The 17,698-nt window shown below is 24.8% G+C and overlaps 9 protein-coding genes across 9 annotated transcripts in view, besides 21 other annotated features; 5 read left to right on the top strand and 4 right to left on the bottom strand.

The window, feature by feature from the left end:
• Positions 1-426: 426 nt before the first annotated feature.
• Positions 427-448: a sequence feature (AT_rich).
• Positions 449-631: 183 nt separating this feature from the next.
• Positions 632-1,519, top strand: EDI_041220 (phosphatidate cytidylyltransferase, putative; the record flags this gene model as incomplete). Its single annotated transcript, XM_001741389.1, has 1 exon — positions 632-1,519. One exon carries the CDS (start codon positions 632-634, stop codon positions 1,517-1,519), a length of 888 nt encoding a protein of 295 aa, XP_001741441.1.
• Positions 1,265-1,286: a sequence feature (AT_rich).
• An 81-nt stretch (positions 1,520-1,600) lies between the features above and the next one.
• Positions 1,601-1,633: a sequence feature (AT_rich).
• Positions 1,628-2,167, bottom strand: EDI_041230 (60S ribosomal protein L17, putative; the record flags this gene model as incomplete). The annotated part of the gene is made up of 1 exon (XM_001741390.1): positions 1,628-2,167. One exon carries the CDS (start codon positions 2,165-2,167, stop codon positions 1,628-1,630), a length of 540 nt encoding a protein of 179 aa, XP_001741442.1.
• Positions 2,168-2,435: 268 nt separating this feature from the next.
• EDI_041240 (uncharacterized protein) lies at positions 2,436-3,071 on the top strand (the record flags this gene model as incomplete). Its single annotated transcript, XM_001741391.1, has 1 exon — positions 2,436-3,071. One exon carries the CDS (start codon positions 2,436-2,438, stop codon positions 3,069-3,071), a length of 636 nt encoding a protein of 211 aa, XP_001741443.1.
• Positions 3,072-3,147: 76 nt separating this feature from the next.
• Positions 3,148-3,265: a microsatellite.
• An 83-nt stretch (positions 3,266-3,348) lies between these two features.
• EDI_041250 (choline/ethanolaminephosphotransferase, putative) lies at positions 3,349-4,506 on the top strand (the record flags this gene model as incomplete). Its single annotated transcript, XM_001741392.1, has 1 exon — positions 3,349-4,506. The coding sequence occupies one exon, from the start codon at positions 3,349-3,351 to the stop codon at positions 4,504-4,506; it is 1,158 nt and encodes a 385-aa protein (XP_001741444.1).
• Positions 4,295-4,355: a sequence feature (AT_rich).
• Positions 4,502-4,559: a sequence feature (AT_rich).
• A 33-nt stretch (positions 4,560-4,592) lies between these two features.
• Positions 4,593-5,993, top strand: EDI_041260 (uncharacterized protein; the record flags this gene model as incomplete). The annotated part of the gene is made up of 1 exon (XM_001741393.1): positions 4,593-5,993. One exon carries the CDS (start codon positions 4,593-4,595, stop codon positions 5,991-5,993), a length of 1,401 nt encoding a protein of 466 aa, XP_001741445.1.
• Positions 4,756-4,826: a sequence feature (AT_rich).
• A 60-nt stretch (positions 5,994-6,053) lies between the features above and the next one.
• On the bottom strand, positions 6,054-7,328 carry EDI_041270 (sphingomyelin phosphodiesterase, putative; the record flags this gene model as incomplete). The annotated part of the gene is made up of 1 exon (XM_001741394.1): positions 6,054-7,328. One exon carries the CDS (start codon positions 7,326-7,328, stop codon positions 6,054-6,056), a length of 1,275 nt encoding a protein of 424 aa, XP_001741446.1.
• A 956-nt stretch (positions 7,329-8,284) lies between these two features.
• Positions 8,285-8,310: a sequence feature (AT_rich).
• Positions 8,311-8,342: 32 nt separating this feature from the next.
• Positions 8,343-8,398: a sequence feature (AT_rich).
• A 34-nt stretch (positions 8,399-8,432) lies between these two features.
• Positions 8,433-8,454: a sequence feature (AT_rich).
• Positions 8,455-8,891: 437 nt separating this feature from the next.
• Positions 8,892-8,936: a sequence feature (AT_rich).
• Positions 8,937-8,945: 9 nt separating this feature from the next.
• Positions 8,946-8,974: a sequence feature (AT_rich).
• Positions 8,975-10,454: 1,480 nt separating this feature from the next.
• Positions 10,455-10,480: a sequence feature (AT_rich).
• A 98-nt stretch (positions 10,481-10,578) lies between these two features.
• EDI_041290 (myosin light chain kinase, putative) lies at positions 10,579-11,946 on the bottom strand (the record flags this gene model as incomplete). Its single annotated transcript, XM_001741395.1, has 1 exon — positions 10,579-11,946. One exon carries the CDS (start codon positions 11,944-11,946, stop codon positions 10,579-10,581), a length of 1,368 nt encoding a protein of 455 aa, XP_001741447.1.
• Positions 11,038-11,081: a sequence feature (AT_rich).
• Positions 11,522-11,558: a microsatellite.
• Positions 11,947-12,250: 304 nt separating the features above from the next.
• EDI_041300 (uncharacterized protein) lies at positions 12,251-13,378 on the top strand (the record flags this gene model as incomplete). The annotated part of the gene is made up of 1 exon (XM_001741396.1): positions 12,251-13,378. One exon carries the CDS (start codon positions 12,251-12,253, stop codon positions 13,376-13,378), a length of 1,128 nt encoding a protein of 375 aa, XP_001741448.1.
• Positions 12,479-12,499: a sequence feature (AT_rich).
• Positions 13,379-13,384: 6 nt separating the features above from the next.
• Positions 13,385-13,420: a microsatellite.
• Positions 13,421-13,579: 159 nt separating this feature from the next.
• Positions 13,580-13,628: a microsatellite.
• Positions 13,629-13,634: 6 nt separating this feature from the next.
• Positions 13,635-13,715: a sequence feature (AT_rich).
• Positions 13,716-13,717: 2 nt separating this feature from the next.
• Positions 13,718-17,698, bottom strand: part of EDI_041310 (uncharacterized protein) — a gene marked incomplete at both ends in the record, with an annotated part of 5,163 nt that continues 1,182 nt past the window's right edge. The window contains one exon of the mRNA XM_001741397.1: positions 13,718-17,672. Within this exon, the coding sequence (XP_001741449.1) occupies positions 13,718-17,672 (3,955 nt within the window). The remainder of the gene's footprint in view (positions 17,673-17,698) is intronic.
• Positions 15,214-15,248: a sequence feature (AT_rich).
• Positions 16,933-16,978: a sequence feature (AT_rich).

Genomic DNA, 17,698 nt, shown 5'->3' on the forward strand with positions numbered 1-17,698 from the left:
TATCAATAAATAATAGATGTAATGAAAAAAATATTATAATTATCTTTTCATGTTTACTTAATACAATTTTTAAGATTGTGTCAATAATTTTTTGATAAAAAAATTTCTTCAAAAATCATAGTAAACTTATTCTTCAGGCTTCATTTCTTCGTTCTTCTCTTGTGTCTGAGGCTTTTCTTTCATATTTTTAATGTTGATGGTTTCAGCAACAAAACTTGTTAGCTTTTCAATTATTAACCTTTGCTTTTCAAGTTCCTTTTGCCTTTGGAATAATTTATTTGATATGGTTGTTTGTTCGATAATAGTGTCCATGACTTCTTCCATTACCTGTATTTTTCTTACTGATAATTCTGTTTATTAAAAGTGGTAATAATGACAAGTAATTACAAGATTGTATTAAAATCACGAAAATATATCTAGTATCACTTAATTATATAAAAATTTTAATGTGAAGAAATCCGAAAATAGAATGTCATTTTGAAGTTAATATTGTTCTTTTTTGTGAATAAAATAAACTATTTTATATAGGTCTTTTTATTAAATGGATTATTAGTCAATTGGGAATAGAATTTTTGTAAAAAGTAAGACTAAATTCCATAGAACTTATTAAAACTAAATTTTATATTTACAAATGACTGATGGTGATGCACCTACTAAAGCTATATCACAACATGAATCTGAAAAAATTACCAAAAGTGAGATTAACAAAAAACAAAGAATTATAACAGGAACTATATTTGCTCTTATTGCTGTTGTTCCAATATATTTAGGTGTTCATATCTTTCATATATTAGAAGCTGTACTAAGTTTTCTAATGTTTCATGAATTAAATAATGTTTTCCGTGCCTCAACGGTTGAAAAATACATTGGGTATGGGTTATTTGTTTTTGATCATATATTGCTTATTATTGATTATCAGTTAAGTTTCGAGATGTTCCCATTCATTTCTTTTATTGTTTATTCATGTTATTCATTGAAAACTCATGACCTTATTAAAAGCACAAAATTGTTCTTTGCAGCTTATTGGTCTATTCACATGTTATCATTTTCTATAGCCATCCCATATATAACTGGAACGACTATGCCATTGATGTATATAATTTTCCTTACATGTAATAATGATATTTGGCAATGGGCATTTGGAAGAATATTTGGTAAACATAAACCATTTACTTTTCTTTCACCAAATAAATCTATTGAAGGGTATTTAGGAGGGTTATTTGTGTTGATTATAATTGGATTACTTGCTCAAGATAACTTAATCTTTATTATATTAATATATTTATCAGGTATTGCTGGTGATTTAATTGCAAGTTGCTTAAAACGACAATTAGATGTAAAAGACTTTGGAAGTATGTTACCAGGAATGGGTGGGATGTTTGATAGAATGGATTCACAAATTATTGTTATTCCATTTGCCTATTATTGGTATAAATTTTTTGGATATCAACCTGGATTAATTCTGAGGTGTATTCAACACTACTTTTATTTTACAAATGATGAATGTTCTTTATTCTAATTCAAGGATATAAATTAAAACTTATTATGTTAACTTTGTAGTTTTAAATAAAAAAAGAAAAATAATGCACACCCTGTCAAGAATTTTATAATTAAAATTCATTTTTATTTAATTGAGAACGTAGGAAACTGTTTGATGAACAGATTTTTTTCCTTTAATTCCTTCAGTTGGTTTAGCAACTTTCTTTTCTTTTTCAGTTAAAATAATTTCAATATGGCATGGGCTGCTAGAAAAGGAGTTAATACTTCCATGTGCTCTATAAAGTCTTCTTCTTGATGAACGAGCTTCTTGAACAGCAATATGACTAACAGTTAAAAGAGCTGTATTAAGACCTTTTGCTTTAGCATTATCAACAGCATTCTTAAGAAGTTTAAGAATGAATTGTGCTGATTTGACTGGCCATCTTCCAAATGCACAATTTAATCCTTTGCATTGAGCTTTACGTCCAACTCCTCCATTGTGTTTTCTGAATGGAACAATTTCTTTCTTAATAATAACATTTTTAAGAAATTCTTGTGCACGAGCAACTTTCATTCCTCTAATAGCATCAGCTGTTTCATAAGTATTTTTAAAGTGAACTTTAAGGTTATCACCACGTGCTTGAGCTGCTTTAGCTACATTAACAGGCTTAGTGCAATACTTGACCATTTCTACTTAGCCTTCCAATTTTAAGTTCTTTTTCCTTTGTTTTAGGGTTCGTTTTCTCTCAAACCAAACTTCTTTTCTCAACTTTTATTTAATATTCCTTTAATATAATTTACTAGTAATCATTCATTTAATCATTCTATTTCTTTTTTATTATCTTTTCGGTTAGACTTCTCAGACTCTAAATGAAGTGAAGGGACAAACATATAAAACAATCTCTGCAACAACATAATAAATGAGTTTAATGTTTTTAAGTAATAAAACTATAAGAATGGATGAAACAAAAAACGAAGAAGAACGAAAGAAAAACATTTTTATGAAAATTGTCGAAAATCTTCATAGACAAGTTTATTCTCCTAATACTATTTTTTTTGAAGAGAATTCAGATAAGACAATGGCTAGTATCCTACTTCAGTGGTGTCATGCTAATAAGTTTTGTATTATTTACAACTCAGAAAATCAAGAATTATCAACAAAACAAGTATGGAGAACTCTTCAAGGCAGAATAAATATAATCACAGTTATTTGTACAACCAATGGTAGTGTCTTTGGTTCATACCATTCTGTCATACCAAAAAGACAGTCTTCTATTCTTTGTGATGATAAAAAACATTTCATGTTTACTTTGAAAAATCCTTTTAATGTTCCACCTACTCGTTTTAAACAAAATCTAAAAAATGAAAACCAATTAATTATTCATCGTGATATTCAAAATAGTTGGATATTTGGGGTTGGATATGGGTTCCATATTCGAGGAGAAGATAAAAGTTATATTGGGTCAGCCTCTGGAGAACAATTAAATAGGGGATATATAGACACAGTTGGCCTTAATAGTGATATCTTCAATGACTCTCATTACCCATCTTATTTTAGTTTTTCTAGAATTCTCTTTGTTCAGTTGTACTAATTTAACTATTTCTCTTCAACCCTCTAAAAAGAATGAGAAACAACAAATAATTATTCTAATATCTTTGAATTTTTTTAAAGAGAATTAAAAAACAATCAAAATAAATTAATAGAATAGTTTAAAATAAAAACAAAAATATAGAAATTACAATAATAATAATAAGAATAAATAAATATTAAATTGAAAAATAGAAACCTCCACAACCAAAAAAGGCATGTTGAAAAAGTCCTGTTTCATTCATATTAAAGTAAGATGAACTGAAAAAGAATAAAAAGAAATGAACTCAATTTTAAATTTTGTACATGATTTTAGTTTAAAATGTCCATTCTTTCCAGAGAAATCACTTGAAACATTAAAAGAATATAAATATCAAGCTATTGATAATTCTATTGTAGGGAAATATTTTTATCAAGATTTTATTATCAATCCAGTTATGAATCATTTGGTACCAAAATGGGTTGCACCAAATGTAATTACAACAAGCGGTGGAATATTTATTGTATTAGCACTATTTACTGTTTATTTAAGTAATATATTTGGATCATTTACACATCTTATTATTGGTCTTTTATTTTATATGTATGTATTATTTGATACTCTTGATGGTAAGCAAGCACGAAAAACTGGAAGTGGTTCTCCACTTGGAGAGTTAATGGATCATGGAGTAGATGTTCTTGTAATGGGAACATTAGCAATTATTCTTTGTCATGAATTTATGTTAGATCAATTCCAAACTGCATATATTTATTTTATTGGATTTACTATTTTTTATTTACCACATTGGGTACAACATCAAACAGGATGGATGATTTTTGGACCAGCATCAAATCCAATTGAAATGGTTCATTTATATTTAGGAATTGAAATTATTAGAACAATCAATGGATGGACACCAGAAATTGTTAATCAAGCAACAATATTTGGTATTCTTCCTATGCCAATGTTTTTAATGATTTTTGCAACAATTATTTTAGGATGTACTATTATTTCTTCAATTATTGATGTTAAAAATGAAATAAAAAAGAATAAAAAAGGATGGAATAAACCATTATTAGAATTAAGTTCATTTATAGCTACTTCTCTTGTAGCACTTTCTATTAATTATATTCATATTGATAATTTTATTTGTGATCAACTTCGACTTGTAGGAAGTGTATGTTTTGTAGGAATGTTTGTACAATGGTATATAGTTACTCGATTATTACATTTACCATCTCCACCTCTTTATATTAATTTTTATGGAACTATAATTATTTCATTTATAATAAATATTAGTTATTTTATGGGAAGAAGAAATATTGTAAATATATTTGCAGCTATATATTTTGGTCATTCATTCTTTTGGGAATCAGCATTAGTTATTAATGTTATTTATTATTTCTCTAAATATCTTCATATTCATCCATTCAAAATAACACCCAAACAACAAGATTAAATTTCTTTAATATTAATTAAATGAAAATTTTTGTTTTTCAAATATTAATTTTTGTTTTTGAAAATAGAACAAAAAAAAAGTATTTAATGAGTTATCGTCAATCAACACAACGTAAAAATTGGATTTTTGAAAGTCCTGATTCAGTTCATCAACAATTTGAAAGGATTAATAAGAAAGCAGGACAATTACTTAGTACTGGAGAATGTGAAGTAATAGTAGATTATTATGCTAAACAAATGTTTTCAATTCAAAAAAAAATTAAATTACCATTAAATGTATTTTATTCTTGTTTATTATTATATAAACATTTTTATATAATTCAATCACCACAATTATTTCATCCAAGATTTATTATGATTGCTTGTTTTTGTTTTGGAAAGAAATTAGAGGAATTTAGATTTGAAGGAGAACAAGATATTACTATTCAATTTTTATGTACTAAAATTTTTGAATCAAAATTACTTAAAATTTCATTACAAGAACTTATTTATTATGCTAGAGTATATGAACCAGTAATAATGGAAGTTCTTCATTTTGAACTTGGTAAATTTAATGCTATTGAACCTTTTTATGGATTTATGCAAATGATGGTTGATTGGAAGAATACAGAACTTAATACATTAATGGAAGAAGATAATATAAAAAAAGAAAATGTTTTATTAAATGAATTTTATGAAGAAAAAGAAGGAAGATTAAGAATTAAAGAAGATTATATTAGAAATGCAATTGATGATATGAAAATGATGTATCTATCATATGTCCCTTTATTATACTCTCCATCTATGATTGCATTAGCTATTCATTATCATCAACTTCAAAAACAAGATGATTTAGAAAATGAGTTTGAGAGATATGTTCAATATTTGAGAGATGAAAATGATATTGATATTGCTCTTGGTAGTTTAGATTCAATCATTTCACTATCTCAAGATTATGAAGATGTACAAAACTCAGTTGTTAAATTAGTTGTAGAGAAATTAAATACTATTATTAAAATAACTTGTGCTGCATGTTGTTCTGTTGATTTAATGCCATTCTTAAATAAAGCAAATGGTGAATTATCAATCATGGAAAGTAGTGATGTTAAATGGCATTATACTGATGACAAATCATATCAAATTTGGTTACCATTAGGTAAAATACAACCAACAAAAGTAAGACCAAATTCATTTCAATTATCACCATTTCTTTATTTTCAACCTGATGTTTTTGTATTAGCATTTGATATATCAAATATAAAAAATTTTGAAGAATTTAAAAATTTTGAAGAATGGAAAAATATTAGTCATTATCTTGTATGTAGAAAGATGATTGTCATTGCAATGAATAGTGAATTACCTCATGCTATTTCAAATGAAGAAATTAAATCAGTATTACGTATAATTTCACAAGATAAAATAAAAGTACAATACCTCGAATGGAATACAAAAACTTCTCAAATAAATGATTTTATTTCATTAGTTAATCAAATGATTCAAAAGAAATAATAAAATATTAAAACCAAAATGATTGTTGGTTAATGAAGCCACTTTCAATTTTTTTCTTTCTTATTGAATTGGTCCGTTTCTGACACATTCAAGATATTGGGTTTCAGTTAATGATATTAATGAGCAAATGAAAGCATGACGAGAATTACCAGGATATTCTTTTCCGTTATGGAATCCACAATGCATTCTGTATTTATCAAAGAAAGAATCGTCCTTTTCTAATTTTCGAATAAATTCTTTTGTATCTTGTAAGGAAAGTCTATTGAAACCAAATAATGATTTGGTATCATAATCATATTCCCAATCAAATTTACCATTTGAATTACATTTTTCAATATCAAGTTTATACTCTTTCCATCCAATAAGACTTTGAATATCAAATTCCACTAAACGGAATCTTGGGTCTAAATTAGTTCTTGAAGTACAAGCAGGATTTCCTATAACACTAAATGTTGGATTTTCATAAGAAGGAAGTAGTCTTACAGCTGCAAGATGTTCATGACCAGTAAGAATTGTAATGATAATATCTCCATATAAAGTCATCATATGATTGAAATCTTGATTAAATTTGGGATGAACAGTTACTGCACCACTTGACTTTAATCCAATTGGTTCATGGAAAATAAGAACAACTCGTTCTTTATTTTCTTTTGCTTCTTTAAGAGTTGAATTAAGCCATGCAACCATATTTCCTGGATCTTTAGCAGGATATTCTTGAGAATGAATTCCATAAACATCTAAATATGCCATATTTAATGATATTAAACGCATTCCAGAATCAATTAATTCAGTATAATATCCACCCTTTCTAAAAGTTTCTAAAGAACTATCAGATAACCATGGTTTAAATAAATCAATCATAATATCTAACATCCATTGACTTTCAGGAGGAAATTGCCATTCAGAATGTTTAAAGTAATCATGATTTCCAGGAGCAGGAAAAACTTTAAATCCAGGTAATCTTTTTTGTAATTCCATAGTTTGAGTTTTAATATGATAAACATTTCTTTCTTTAGATTGTTTTAAAAAAGTAGCAGGTAAAGTATCCATCATCCAAAAAACTGTTGTAGATTCATTTCTATGTTGATAAATAAAATCAAATGCTGATTGACTAACATTAAGTGGTGGATAACAGTTGTAATCTCCACACTGTCCAGAGATAAAATCTTCTTTACCTTTCTTTGGAATAGAGTAGTCATGACAACAATCCATTTCATTACATCTTGAATATGCTCCCACAGTGTATTCACGATCAAAATGACTATCAGTGATTACCCATGCTTTAAAAGCAGAACAGACTGAAATAAGAAGAAAAGTAAATAGAATGGAACGCATACTAAATTTTAGTTTAAACTCAGTTCTTTTTTAATGTTCGAATAAATTAGAATATTAAAAAAATATGAAACCGTTCTATAAATACAAATATTTTAATGAACATTCATTTTAACACTTAGTTGTTGTTTTTCATTATAAAATCAGACAGTGAAGTACAATCAATCTCTTTATTTAATATTTCATAATTGTTAGGAGTATGAAAGATAGAGATAAGACAGTTAACCACAAAATTAAAAGAAAGAAGTTCAGTACAAATTTGTTTCTAACGATATTGAATGAGATTTTTTAAAGGAAGTGGAGTTGTATTACATAGTTAGGACGAAGAGAGCTAGGAATTCTTTTTTTGATTTTTTAATAATTGAAATTTTTGTTGAAATGATTTTGTTGAAAAAGTGTTCTCAACAAAAGAAAAAAAATCATTTTGTTTATAAAAATAATGTTCAAAAATTTCTGATGTATTATACCAAATATTTGATTGATTTAGTACTTCTCTAGTTGTCATTAATTTTGGTGATAAACAATAATCAGTAACTTTGACATAATAGTTTGATATGTCAAATAAAGAATTTAATAAAATGTTAATTTAAGTTGAGACTAAGAACATTATTATAATGAAGAAATTGTAATTCTTTAGTAATGTCTTTCATTATTTTAGCTTTTAATTTAAATGGTAATTTTAATATAATTTCTTTTGAGTCATTTTGAATAAATTGACTTAAGGGACTTGATTTAAAGCATTGAGTAATAATGTAAATATCTTTAGTGTAATTAAGTGAGTCAATAAAGTTAACAGTAAATGTATTTCTTAATTTACTTAATGTTATGTATTAGAAATTAATTTCATATTTTAATAATTCGCATTGTTGTTGAGAATAATCTGATTGTCGATATTGTTTAAGAAAACAAAGAACAGTACAATAATATCTAATATAATTATGGACATGACTTGATTTCACATATATAATATTATTAATATTTAATTCATCAATAATGATAACGATGGTTTAGTATCAGTTTTAATTATTAAATTACTTGATATCTAATTAAAATTGAATGTAAATAATAAAAAAGTTCATTGATTATTTTGATTCCATGTTTCAATTGTTTTATTTTTTTAATAATAATTCAATCTACTTGTAAATTCTTTTTTGAAGAAGAAAACCAATCAGTAAATGGATTTTTTGTATTTGTTATTTTTGTTGGATAATTAATTGTTAAAGAAATTTTAATTTTAATTGAGTTATAAAGGGATGAAGAAATTACTTGTAGTTCAAAATGAATAATAAATTTAGGAGTATTACAGTATGAAACATTACTATTGTCCATTTGTTTTTGATTTATTTTATATTTTAATAGATTGAAAACGAGTTTTATGAATTTTTGTAGGATTAGTTCTATTTCCAAAATCCAATTTATAAGGATGAAGACAGTATTTAATTAATGTTTTAGAACCAAATATATCTAAACTTGTAGAATGAGTAAGATTAAGAAAATACATTGGTTGTTGTTGAATATATTCATTAATATCTTTTCTTTTAGAATGAAAATGTAATGAGATGATAGAATAATATAATAAAATAATTCCATTTTATATAATTATATATATATCCTCCATTCTAATAAATATTATTACATTTATTTTTATTGTATCTTTAATATGTCATTCATTACATTTACAATAAATATTACAATTTAGTACTGACTCACATTCTTTTCTTACATCTATTTTTTCCATTTCCACATTCATTTTTTTATCTATTCAAATGATAAAATATAGTTTATTCATTTTTTACTTAAATAGTTATTTAACTATTGTGAATTACCTCTAGTACATTTAATTCCAATATTATGAATCTTTTATTTTATCTAAACATGTTTGTATAATATAATAATGGTCAAAACTAATATATAATTCGTCACAAATACAAAATTCATTACACTGAAGTTTACCAAAATAACAAAGACATTCTCCATTTCCTAATGTCCATTAATTATTATACTATTTCTTATGACAACCACTTCTTCAAAAAACTTTTATTAGAATACACCATCAAATTTAGAACAATATCCATTTCCATATTTTTGATTACCACGACTAAGACAAATAACTTTAAATGTTATTATTGGGTGGTATAAATAACTTTTTGGTCCATAAAAAATGCTCTTCTTTTTAAAGAAAGAGATACACTTAAAGAAATAAATAAACCACGTAGATTATTTAAGGTATCAAAAGAATATTGTTTACCAAACTAAATATTTATACATTTTTCTGTTAAAGGAATTATTTCAATAAGAAAAAGATCTTTGTCATTATGCAGTGAATCAAAGACTAAACTCTCCATTCATTAATATTGTAATTAATACAATTTTTATTAACTTTGTTTCAATAAATCAAATGTAAAGTATGATTGAATAATGCATTTGAGTGATTTTCAAAAAATTAAAAAGAATGAATAATACTATTATTTAATTGTTCAGAAACAATACTTTAAATTGAATTGAATAACTATTAATAGAAAAATAAAGATAAATAAATGGAATAATATTATAAGTACTAGAAATTGAAATTGAAGCTGATTCATTAGATAGTTTTGTTCTTGTAAAACAGTAAAGAGATGACTTGTTTGTTAATGAATTAGTAGATTCAATATAAAAAATGGATTAGATTCTAAATTGTTATAACTTTTCTTTTTATTGAAATAACAATAATTTTATTTAATTGAAATGAAGACATATTAATTTGCAAGCTGTTGAGATAAAGGATATTTATTATATAGAAATGAACAAGAGGCATAATCAATATAACTCAATTTATTATTATCTAATATCTTATATTCTCCATTTTATTTGAATTAAATTAGAAAGAAACTAATTTGTTTTCGAAACTAATTGAACGAGCCATTGACATTTGTTCCATTTTATAAATATATTTCTTTAAAATTGACCTCATTTTAATACAATTAAGACAAGAACCATCTAGTTCATATCTTTCTTTACATTTATTGGATGTAAACAAAACAACACATTTATCAGAACCTCCATAACAATATTGAGTAAATGAATGAATTTTAAACCAAACCAAAAAGCAGGAAGAAAGATTCCACCACATCCTGTCTGTTCTTTTTGTTTTTAATTTATTTATTTTTATAAAACCAAAGCCTCACTTTATTTTTATTCAATTAAAATTATACAATATATGATGATTAACTCATCAATTTTAATCTTTTTTTTAGGTTATTAAGAACTTTCTTTAACCCATTGTCTTTCCTTGTTTTGCAACATATCCACATGCTTGTTCAAACATAAATTTATTATTTTCATCACCCATTTCTTCTTCTGTATCAAGTCTAACTTGTGCATTAGATAACCATGAATGTTTAAGTAAATCAAATGATGTTGGTCTTTCATTAGGATTTTCATTTAAACATTTAACAATAAAGTCTTTTGCTTTAATACTAATTGTTTGCCATATAGTTGAACTAAAATCATATTGTCCATCTAATATTTTATCAAAAATAATTTCTTCATTTTCATCATAAAATGGTAAATTTCCACTTAAAACTAAATATGTTATTACTCCTATTGACCAAATATCACATTGACAAGTGTAACATTCTCCTTTAATAATTTCAGGAGCAACATATGATGGTGTTCCACAACATGTTTGAAGTAATGAAGTAGAAAAATCTTTTGATAATCCAAAATCAGCTATTTTAATATACAATTTATTTTTATATACACATAATATATTTTCTGGTTTAAGGTCTCGATGTGCTATATTATTTTTATGAAGATAAGTTATTGCTGATACTAATTGGTATAATACACATGCAGCTTGTCTTTCATTTAATACTCCTTGAACTAATCTATCATATAATTCTCCACCTTCAACATATTCTAATATAAGATATAATATTTCATTATTTTCATACACATCAAATAATTCTACAATATTTTTATGATGTAATTGTCTCATTAATTGAATTTCTCTTTTAACCATTTCTAATTGATCTTCTGGAATATCTTTTTTTGTTATTTTTTTTATTGCAACTCGTTCTTTTGTTTTAATTATTTCTCCTGGAACTACAATTGAAAATGCTCCTTCTCCTAATTCATTATTTCCAATTATATTATATTTGGATTTAAATTCTTCAAAACTTAAGTTTTCATTATCATTAATAATTAATGATGAATCTTTTTCTTTTTTTATTTCTTTTTGTTCTTCTTCTTTAAAATTAAGTTGGTTAATGCTAATTCGTATTTCTGCCTTATTAATTTCTTTAATCCATTTTTTATCTACTTCTAATACATACCATTTATCTTCAAACTTATTCTTTGTTATTTGAATTGTTAATGTTCCAATAGATTCTTTGAAGAATGAATTCATCCATACATGAAAATATAATTCTTTTTCAGTTTTTATCTTTTTACTTTCATTAATTTCAAATGTTTCATTCCATGAAGGAGTATTAGTACCTTCTTTTGTTGATGTTTGAAAAATTTTCCCATTGAAATTGTTTTTACATCGGACATAGAATCCAAGAAGTTTTCCTTTATTTTGAGGTAAGTTTCGTGCTTCATGAATAGTTATAGAGATTGTTGGTGCTTCACTTGACATCTCTTGGTTTTTAGTTGTTTGCTTTATTTTTTTGTTTTTTGTTTTTGAAAGGGTTGAGATCTTTTAATTTCTTAATAACAACGTTCCGTTTAAAATTAGGGAGAAGAATCTCTCTTTTTATGGGATTCTATCGGGATAAAAAATTGATATGATTTGAAGTATGGAAATGGTTTTATTCAGGATTTCGCTGATTAAATGAAAAGAAAAGAGTACCTAATAGTCTAACAAAAAAGAAAAAGAACAATGAAAATAACCTATTAAGAAGAATAAGAAAGAACTTTTAAAAATTTGATTTTTTGTTAAGATGTCAGCAACACAACGAATTGAATTAAAAGGAAATAATATTATGTTTAATTTCAATTCGTTTAAAGAACAAGTAATGAAAGAATATGATTTAGGAAATTCTTTCAAAAAAATTATAGAAAGAATTGAAAGATATGATGGAGAAGAAAGAGTTGAAGAACTTGAACGATCTCTGAGAGAAATTGATTCAATTCTGAAGGAAAAAAGAATTCGGATAGAAGCTGCTGAGAATTATTTAAATTATATAAATGAATGTATTAATGAACGAAGAAAAGAGAAAGATGAACGGTTAAATGAATTAAGAAAGGAAGTTTCTATTCTCAAGGGAGAAGGTGGAATAAAAAGAAAAAAAAATGACTTTGAAGAACCAATAAAATTAAAAAGATTAAACTCAAATAGTATTAATGAAGCGAGAATAGAACCAAAAGATGATTGTATTGTAAAAAATAAAGTATTAATTAAAACTGAAAAAAGTGATGAAGAAGATGAAGAATTTGTATTAAATGAAAGAATGTTAAAAAAATATGAAAAAATGTTTGAAGAAAATGAAGTTGAAACTGTTAAAGATAATGTAAAATATTTAATGGAATGGGTTGAAATGAATAAAATGAGAATACTTTATGATAGTGTTATTGATGGAAGTAGTTGTGAAGTGATTTTTGATAAAATTAAAAAAAAACCAAATATCTATGTCATTATTATTGATAATAATGATAATGTATTTGGTGGATTTATTTCTCATTCTATTAAAGTGTTATCAGAAAAAGAAGAAGATGATATTGATATTATTGAAGATAACGACCATTTTGTCTTTTGTTTATATCCATCAAATGATGAAAGAACAACAACAAGATGGATCCCTAAAGATTATGAAGAAGATGAAGAACAAACAGAGGATTTTGATCTACTAAGTTATGGTGGAGATATTAAAATTTGGAGTAAAAACGAATTTATTATTTCTATAGGTAATTTTTATCAGGGGTGGATTGACATTGCTTCAATCGGAGAGAATTGTAGTTACAATCATTCATTGTATAAAGTATATCAGAATATGAATAAATCATATTGTAATGGTGATGGAACACCATTTTCTGCAGAAAGAATTTTGATTGTTCAAATGGGTAAATGATTGATATTTATGTTATTTTTTTTTGTTTTACTTTTTTTATTTAAAATTAGTTAACGATAAAAAAATAAATTTTTTTCATCCCTAACAGCCAAACATTATTCTATTAATGTTGGATAGTAGAATGATTGTTAGTCTATGACATTTTTGTAACTTTTCTTTTTTAAGAAAGAATAGTATATGCTTTAATGCCAATAACTAAGTAAATAAAAAAAAAAAGATAATCCAAACAATTAAAAAAAATAAAAAAAAATTATGGTTATTATTATTTTAATGGTTTAATACAAATTATTAAATATTTTAAAATAACAAAATAAATAAATTGAAAGAAAAAAATTATGTTTATTGGAAATAAATTAAAGAACGTTGAATCAAACTTCCATCATTAGAGCAAGAATATAATTCTGGTTGTGAATTTTTATCTAACCATACAACTCCTAATTTATTTACTGCATGATAATTTGAGCTTGTCAAAAGTTTAAATAATTTTCCACCTCTTGGGGTATATTCATGTTTTCCTATTTCTTCATTTTGTTCTAAATCAGGAAGATGACTCATTAATATTCTTCCATCAGATAATCCAACAAATAAAACAAGTGAATAAGTATCAACTGCAACTGCACAAACTCCTTTTTCATATTTTTTTTCATTAAAAACTCTTCCAGTTTGTAAATCAACAAATTTAATTCCATCATTATCTGATATAATAACACTTCCAAATCGTTGTACAAGACACATAGCATTTACAATACCAACAACTGTTCGAGTAACAATAGTATTTGATTCTAATAAATTACCAATAACAACTTCTCCTTTTATTCCTTTATTTCCAGTTGCAACAAAAAACATACTTTCACCAATAAAACAAGCATCTACACCATGATCAAATATACGTTCACTAAAAATCATTGTAATTTCATTTACTGTAAATCTATAAACAGCGACATAACCCATTGCATCACTAACAATAAATTTAGTTCCTGCATTATTCCATTTAACACTTTTAATTCCAAATCCTTTTGGTCCATTTCCATTTAAACTTGGGGAGATATTATTATGAATAGCTGTTTGTTGAATGGCTTCATCTTGAGAATATTTAAATATTAATACTAAACCATCTTCTGTTCCAACAACAAAATAAGGATGATTAGGATTAGCATCCATACAATTTCCAATAAATTGAGTTACTTTTACTGCTCTTTTTGTTTGAGGATGCATTCCATAAAAACAAAATTGAATATCGTTATGAACTCCTTTAAATTTTGCTAATCTTTTTATTCCATCTTTAGTTGAATAAATAACAAAATTATTATCATACGAACAACAATATGAATAAACAGGAGGAGTGTCAATCATTAAAGTATTTTTTGATTGAGGAACATTAATTTGTGGTTCAACTTCTTTAACATATGAAGGAAGACTAGTAGAATTAAAAACAAAATTCATTGTACTTCGTACGATATCAGCACGATTATTTTTAATATAGTTGTATAACATTTTCATTGATTTATTATTTTGACAAGCATTTTCTGAATATTCAATTGCTTGTTTAGAAAATATTCTAAATGAAAATTCTGTTGGTGCTTCTTCTAAAAGTTTTGTAGGAGTTAAATAACTTGTATAACTAATTAAACTCTCTTTCCATTTTTTTAACATTAAATCAGTTTTTATACATCCAACTTCTTTAAGTAATTCAGAAATTAATGGGATAGTAAATAAGATTAATAAACCAGTTACAAATTGTTCAGAATCACTCATTTCTTGATTTTCTTCTTGTGCATCATTAATACATTCTTTTAGAATAGAACAAATACCATTTAATGTTCTATCTTTTGTAGAAATTAATTTAAAAACTAAATCATAATTTTTAATTCTTCCAGATACAACAAATATTAATATTACCATTAAACTAACAAATTCTTTTGGAATTTGTAATTGTTTATTTAAATGAGTAACAAATACATGATATGCTTCTGAATATAAATGAGATAAAGCATTTAATGAATGAACTGGTGGAAATACTCTTGAAATTAAATATAAATAAAGTGGTTCTTCTGCCTTTTTAATAAATTGCATTCCAAGACAACTGGATGTTGCCATTTTTGGTGAAACACTATTTGATAATTTTGGTAAAATTTGTTTTTTAATTGAAGGTGTTTTTGGTTCTGATGAAAGAAGAAGATTTGGTGAAGTAATAATTCGTTGTTTAACTGGAATTGGAATTTTAATATCATCGTTTTGAAGTCTTTTTGAAGTAGAATAATTTATTCCTTGATCAACAAATGAAGAAACAAAAGGAGAGTCTTGAAGAGAATTATTAATTTTAACTTCTTGTTCATTAAGACAAGAAGAAATACATAACACATCAATAGAATCTGTTAATGTACAAATATCATAAAATGTAGTAATAACAGATTCTTTTTCAATACCAAAATTATTTAAAAATGGTACTATTCTATTTACTACAAAATTTTGAAGTATTGGATCTTTTTCAAATGATTTTGAAAGTAATACAAATCTATGAATCAAATGTTCTGCAATTGTTTGAGCAATAATTTTCATTGAATTAATATCTAAATCACCAATTAATTTAGGGAAACATTGATTAATTGAAATTTCTTTTTTCTTTTCTTCAATTATTGGTGCACTATTACTCATAAAATCATCAAACCAATCATCATTTGATGTATTTGATATTGGAACATTTTTTGTTGGTGTTGTTGAATTAGAATGAATTGAAGTATGATCAAATTGAGCATCAAGAAAATGATAAGCAAGAGGAGAACATCTATTTCTTAAATATAAATGAATATTTCTTTTCATAAAATCAAATGAAGAATGTTCAATTTCATTAACTCCATACATTTGTTTTAATAATCCATCACTTTTAAAATATTCTAATAAATAAAAAAGTGTTGGTTCTTCTTTCATTAATATTAAAGATTTAATAGCATTTTGATATTCTTTTAATTGAATATAACAAAAGAATTGACCAACAATATCATTTCTTTTAATTACTTCAGGTAATAAAACATTTCTTAAAGTTGTTTCAAAATTTAAACTACATATTTTTGCAATTATAAAACCAAGTCCAATATTATTTAATTTATCAAATGAAATTTGAATTGCTTCAGTAATTGCTCCACCAATTAAGAAGAATGCAATTGATAAAATATATTTATGTTGACTATTTAATACATATGCATTTTTAATAGCTGCTATTTTATTTCTTTCATTATTAAAATCTTTCATTAAAAAATCACTAATTTTCATTTCTTTATTTAATCGATATAATGCTGCAAGTGCAGGAATTCTTCCTAATAATATATATATAATTGCAACATCATTTGGATCTTTCTTTTTCATATATTCAATTTTTGCTATATTTGATAACATATCTTTTAATAATTCTGTTTTATTTAACATCCAATATCCAATTCCTCTTTCAATTGCACCATTTAAATCAACTTGTATTATTTCTAATTCTCTTTTTAATGATTCTTTTGCTTCTGAATGATATGCCCAAATAAAATCAATTGGTGTCATAATTTTTCCACAAATTTTATTTAATAAACAATCTAATTTAAATGAAATAAAATAATTCTTTCCACATTCATCAAGTCCTTCCATTGAATTAATTATTTTTAGTGCTTCACAAATAGCAGCAATACAGGCTTGTTCAGATGTAGTTATTGAAGTATCTCTAATTTGTTGTAATAGTTCAATAATTTCTGAATATAATTGTTGTGGTTCTTTTTGATAAATATCATTTGAATTATATATTTCATAAACATCATCATAAATTAATGGAAATGGTTGTGAATTTTTCATAACTTCTAAATAAACTGATAATATAATTTCAACTTGTTTAAATGAACCAGCAAATAATAATTGTAATAAACATCTTGGATGATATAATGAATAACTTTGTTGAGGTTCAATACATTGAACAATTCTTTGAATATTTTGTTCCCATTTACTATAAACAAGAATTTTTTTTCCTATTGCAACAATAGTAGTACCTTCTTTTGTTATTCCTATTGCTCCTATTTTTTCACTAAATTGAATAGAATCTAATAGTTCATATCCAGAATTATATGTTCTAATATTTGCAATTGTTGATGGTACCCACCACTCAAGAACATTTTTCTTTCCAATTAAAACATCAATATATCCTGATCTTTGTTCACAAATAACAATATCATTAGAAGAATCACCTAATATTGCTTCTAATTCATATTGTTCTGATGCTTCTTTTTGATAAATACTTATTTTACAATTATTAATAACACAAATTCTTAATTGTGAATGTGAATATATTTA

This window comes from Entamoeba dispar, genomic scaffold (assembly GCF_000209125.1).
Source record: "Entamoeba dispar SAW760 scf_1105229463733 genomic scaffold, whole genome shotgun sequence".
Classification (NCBI taxonomy): Eukaryota; Evosea; order Mastigamoebida; family Endamoebidae; genus Entamoeba; species Entamoeba dispar.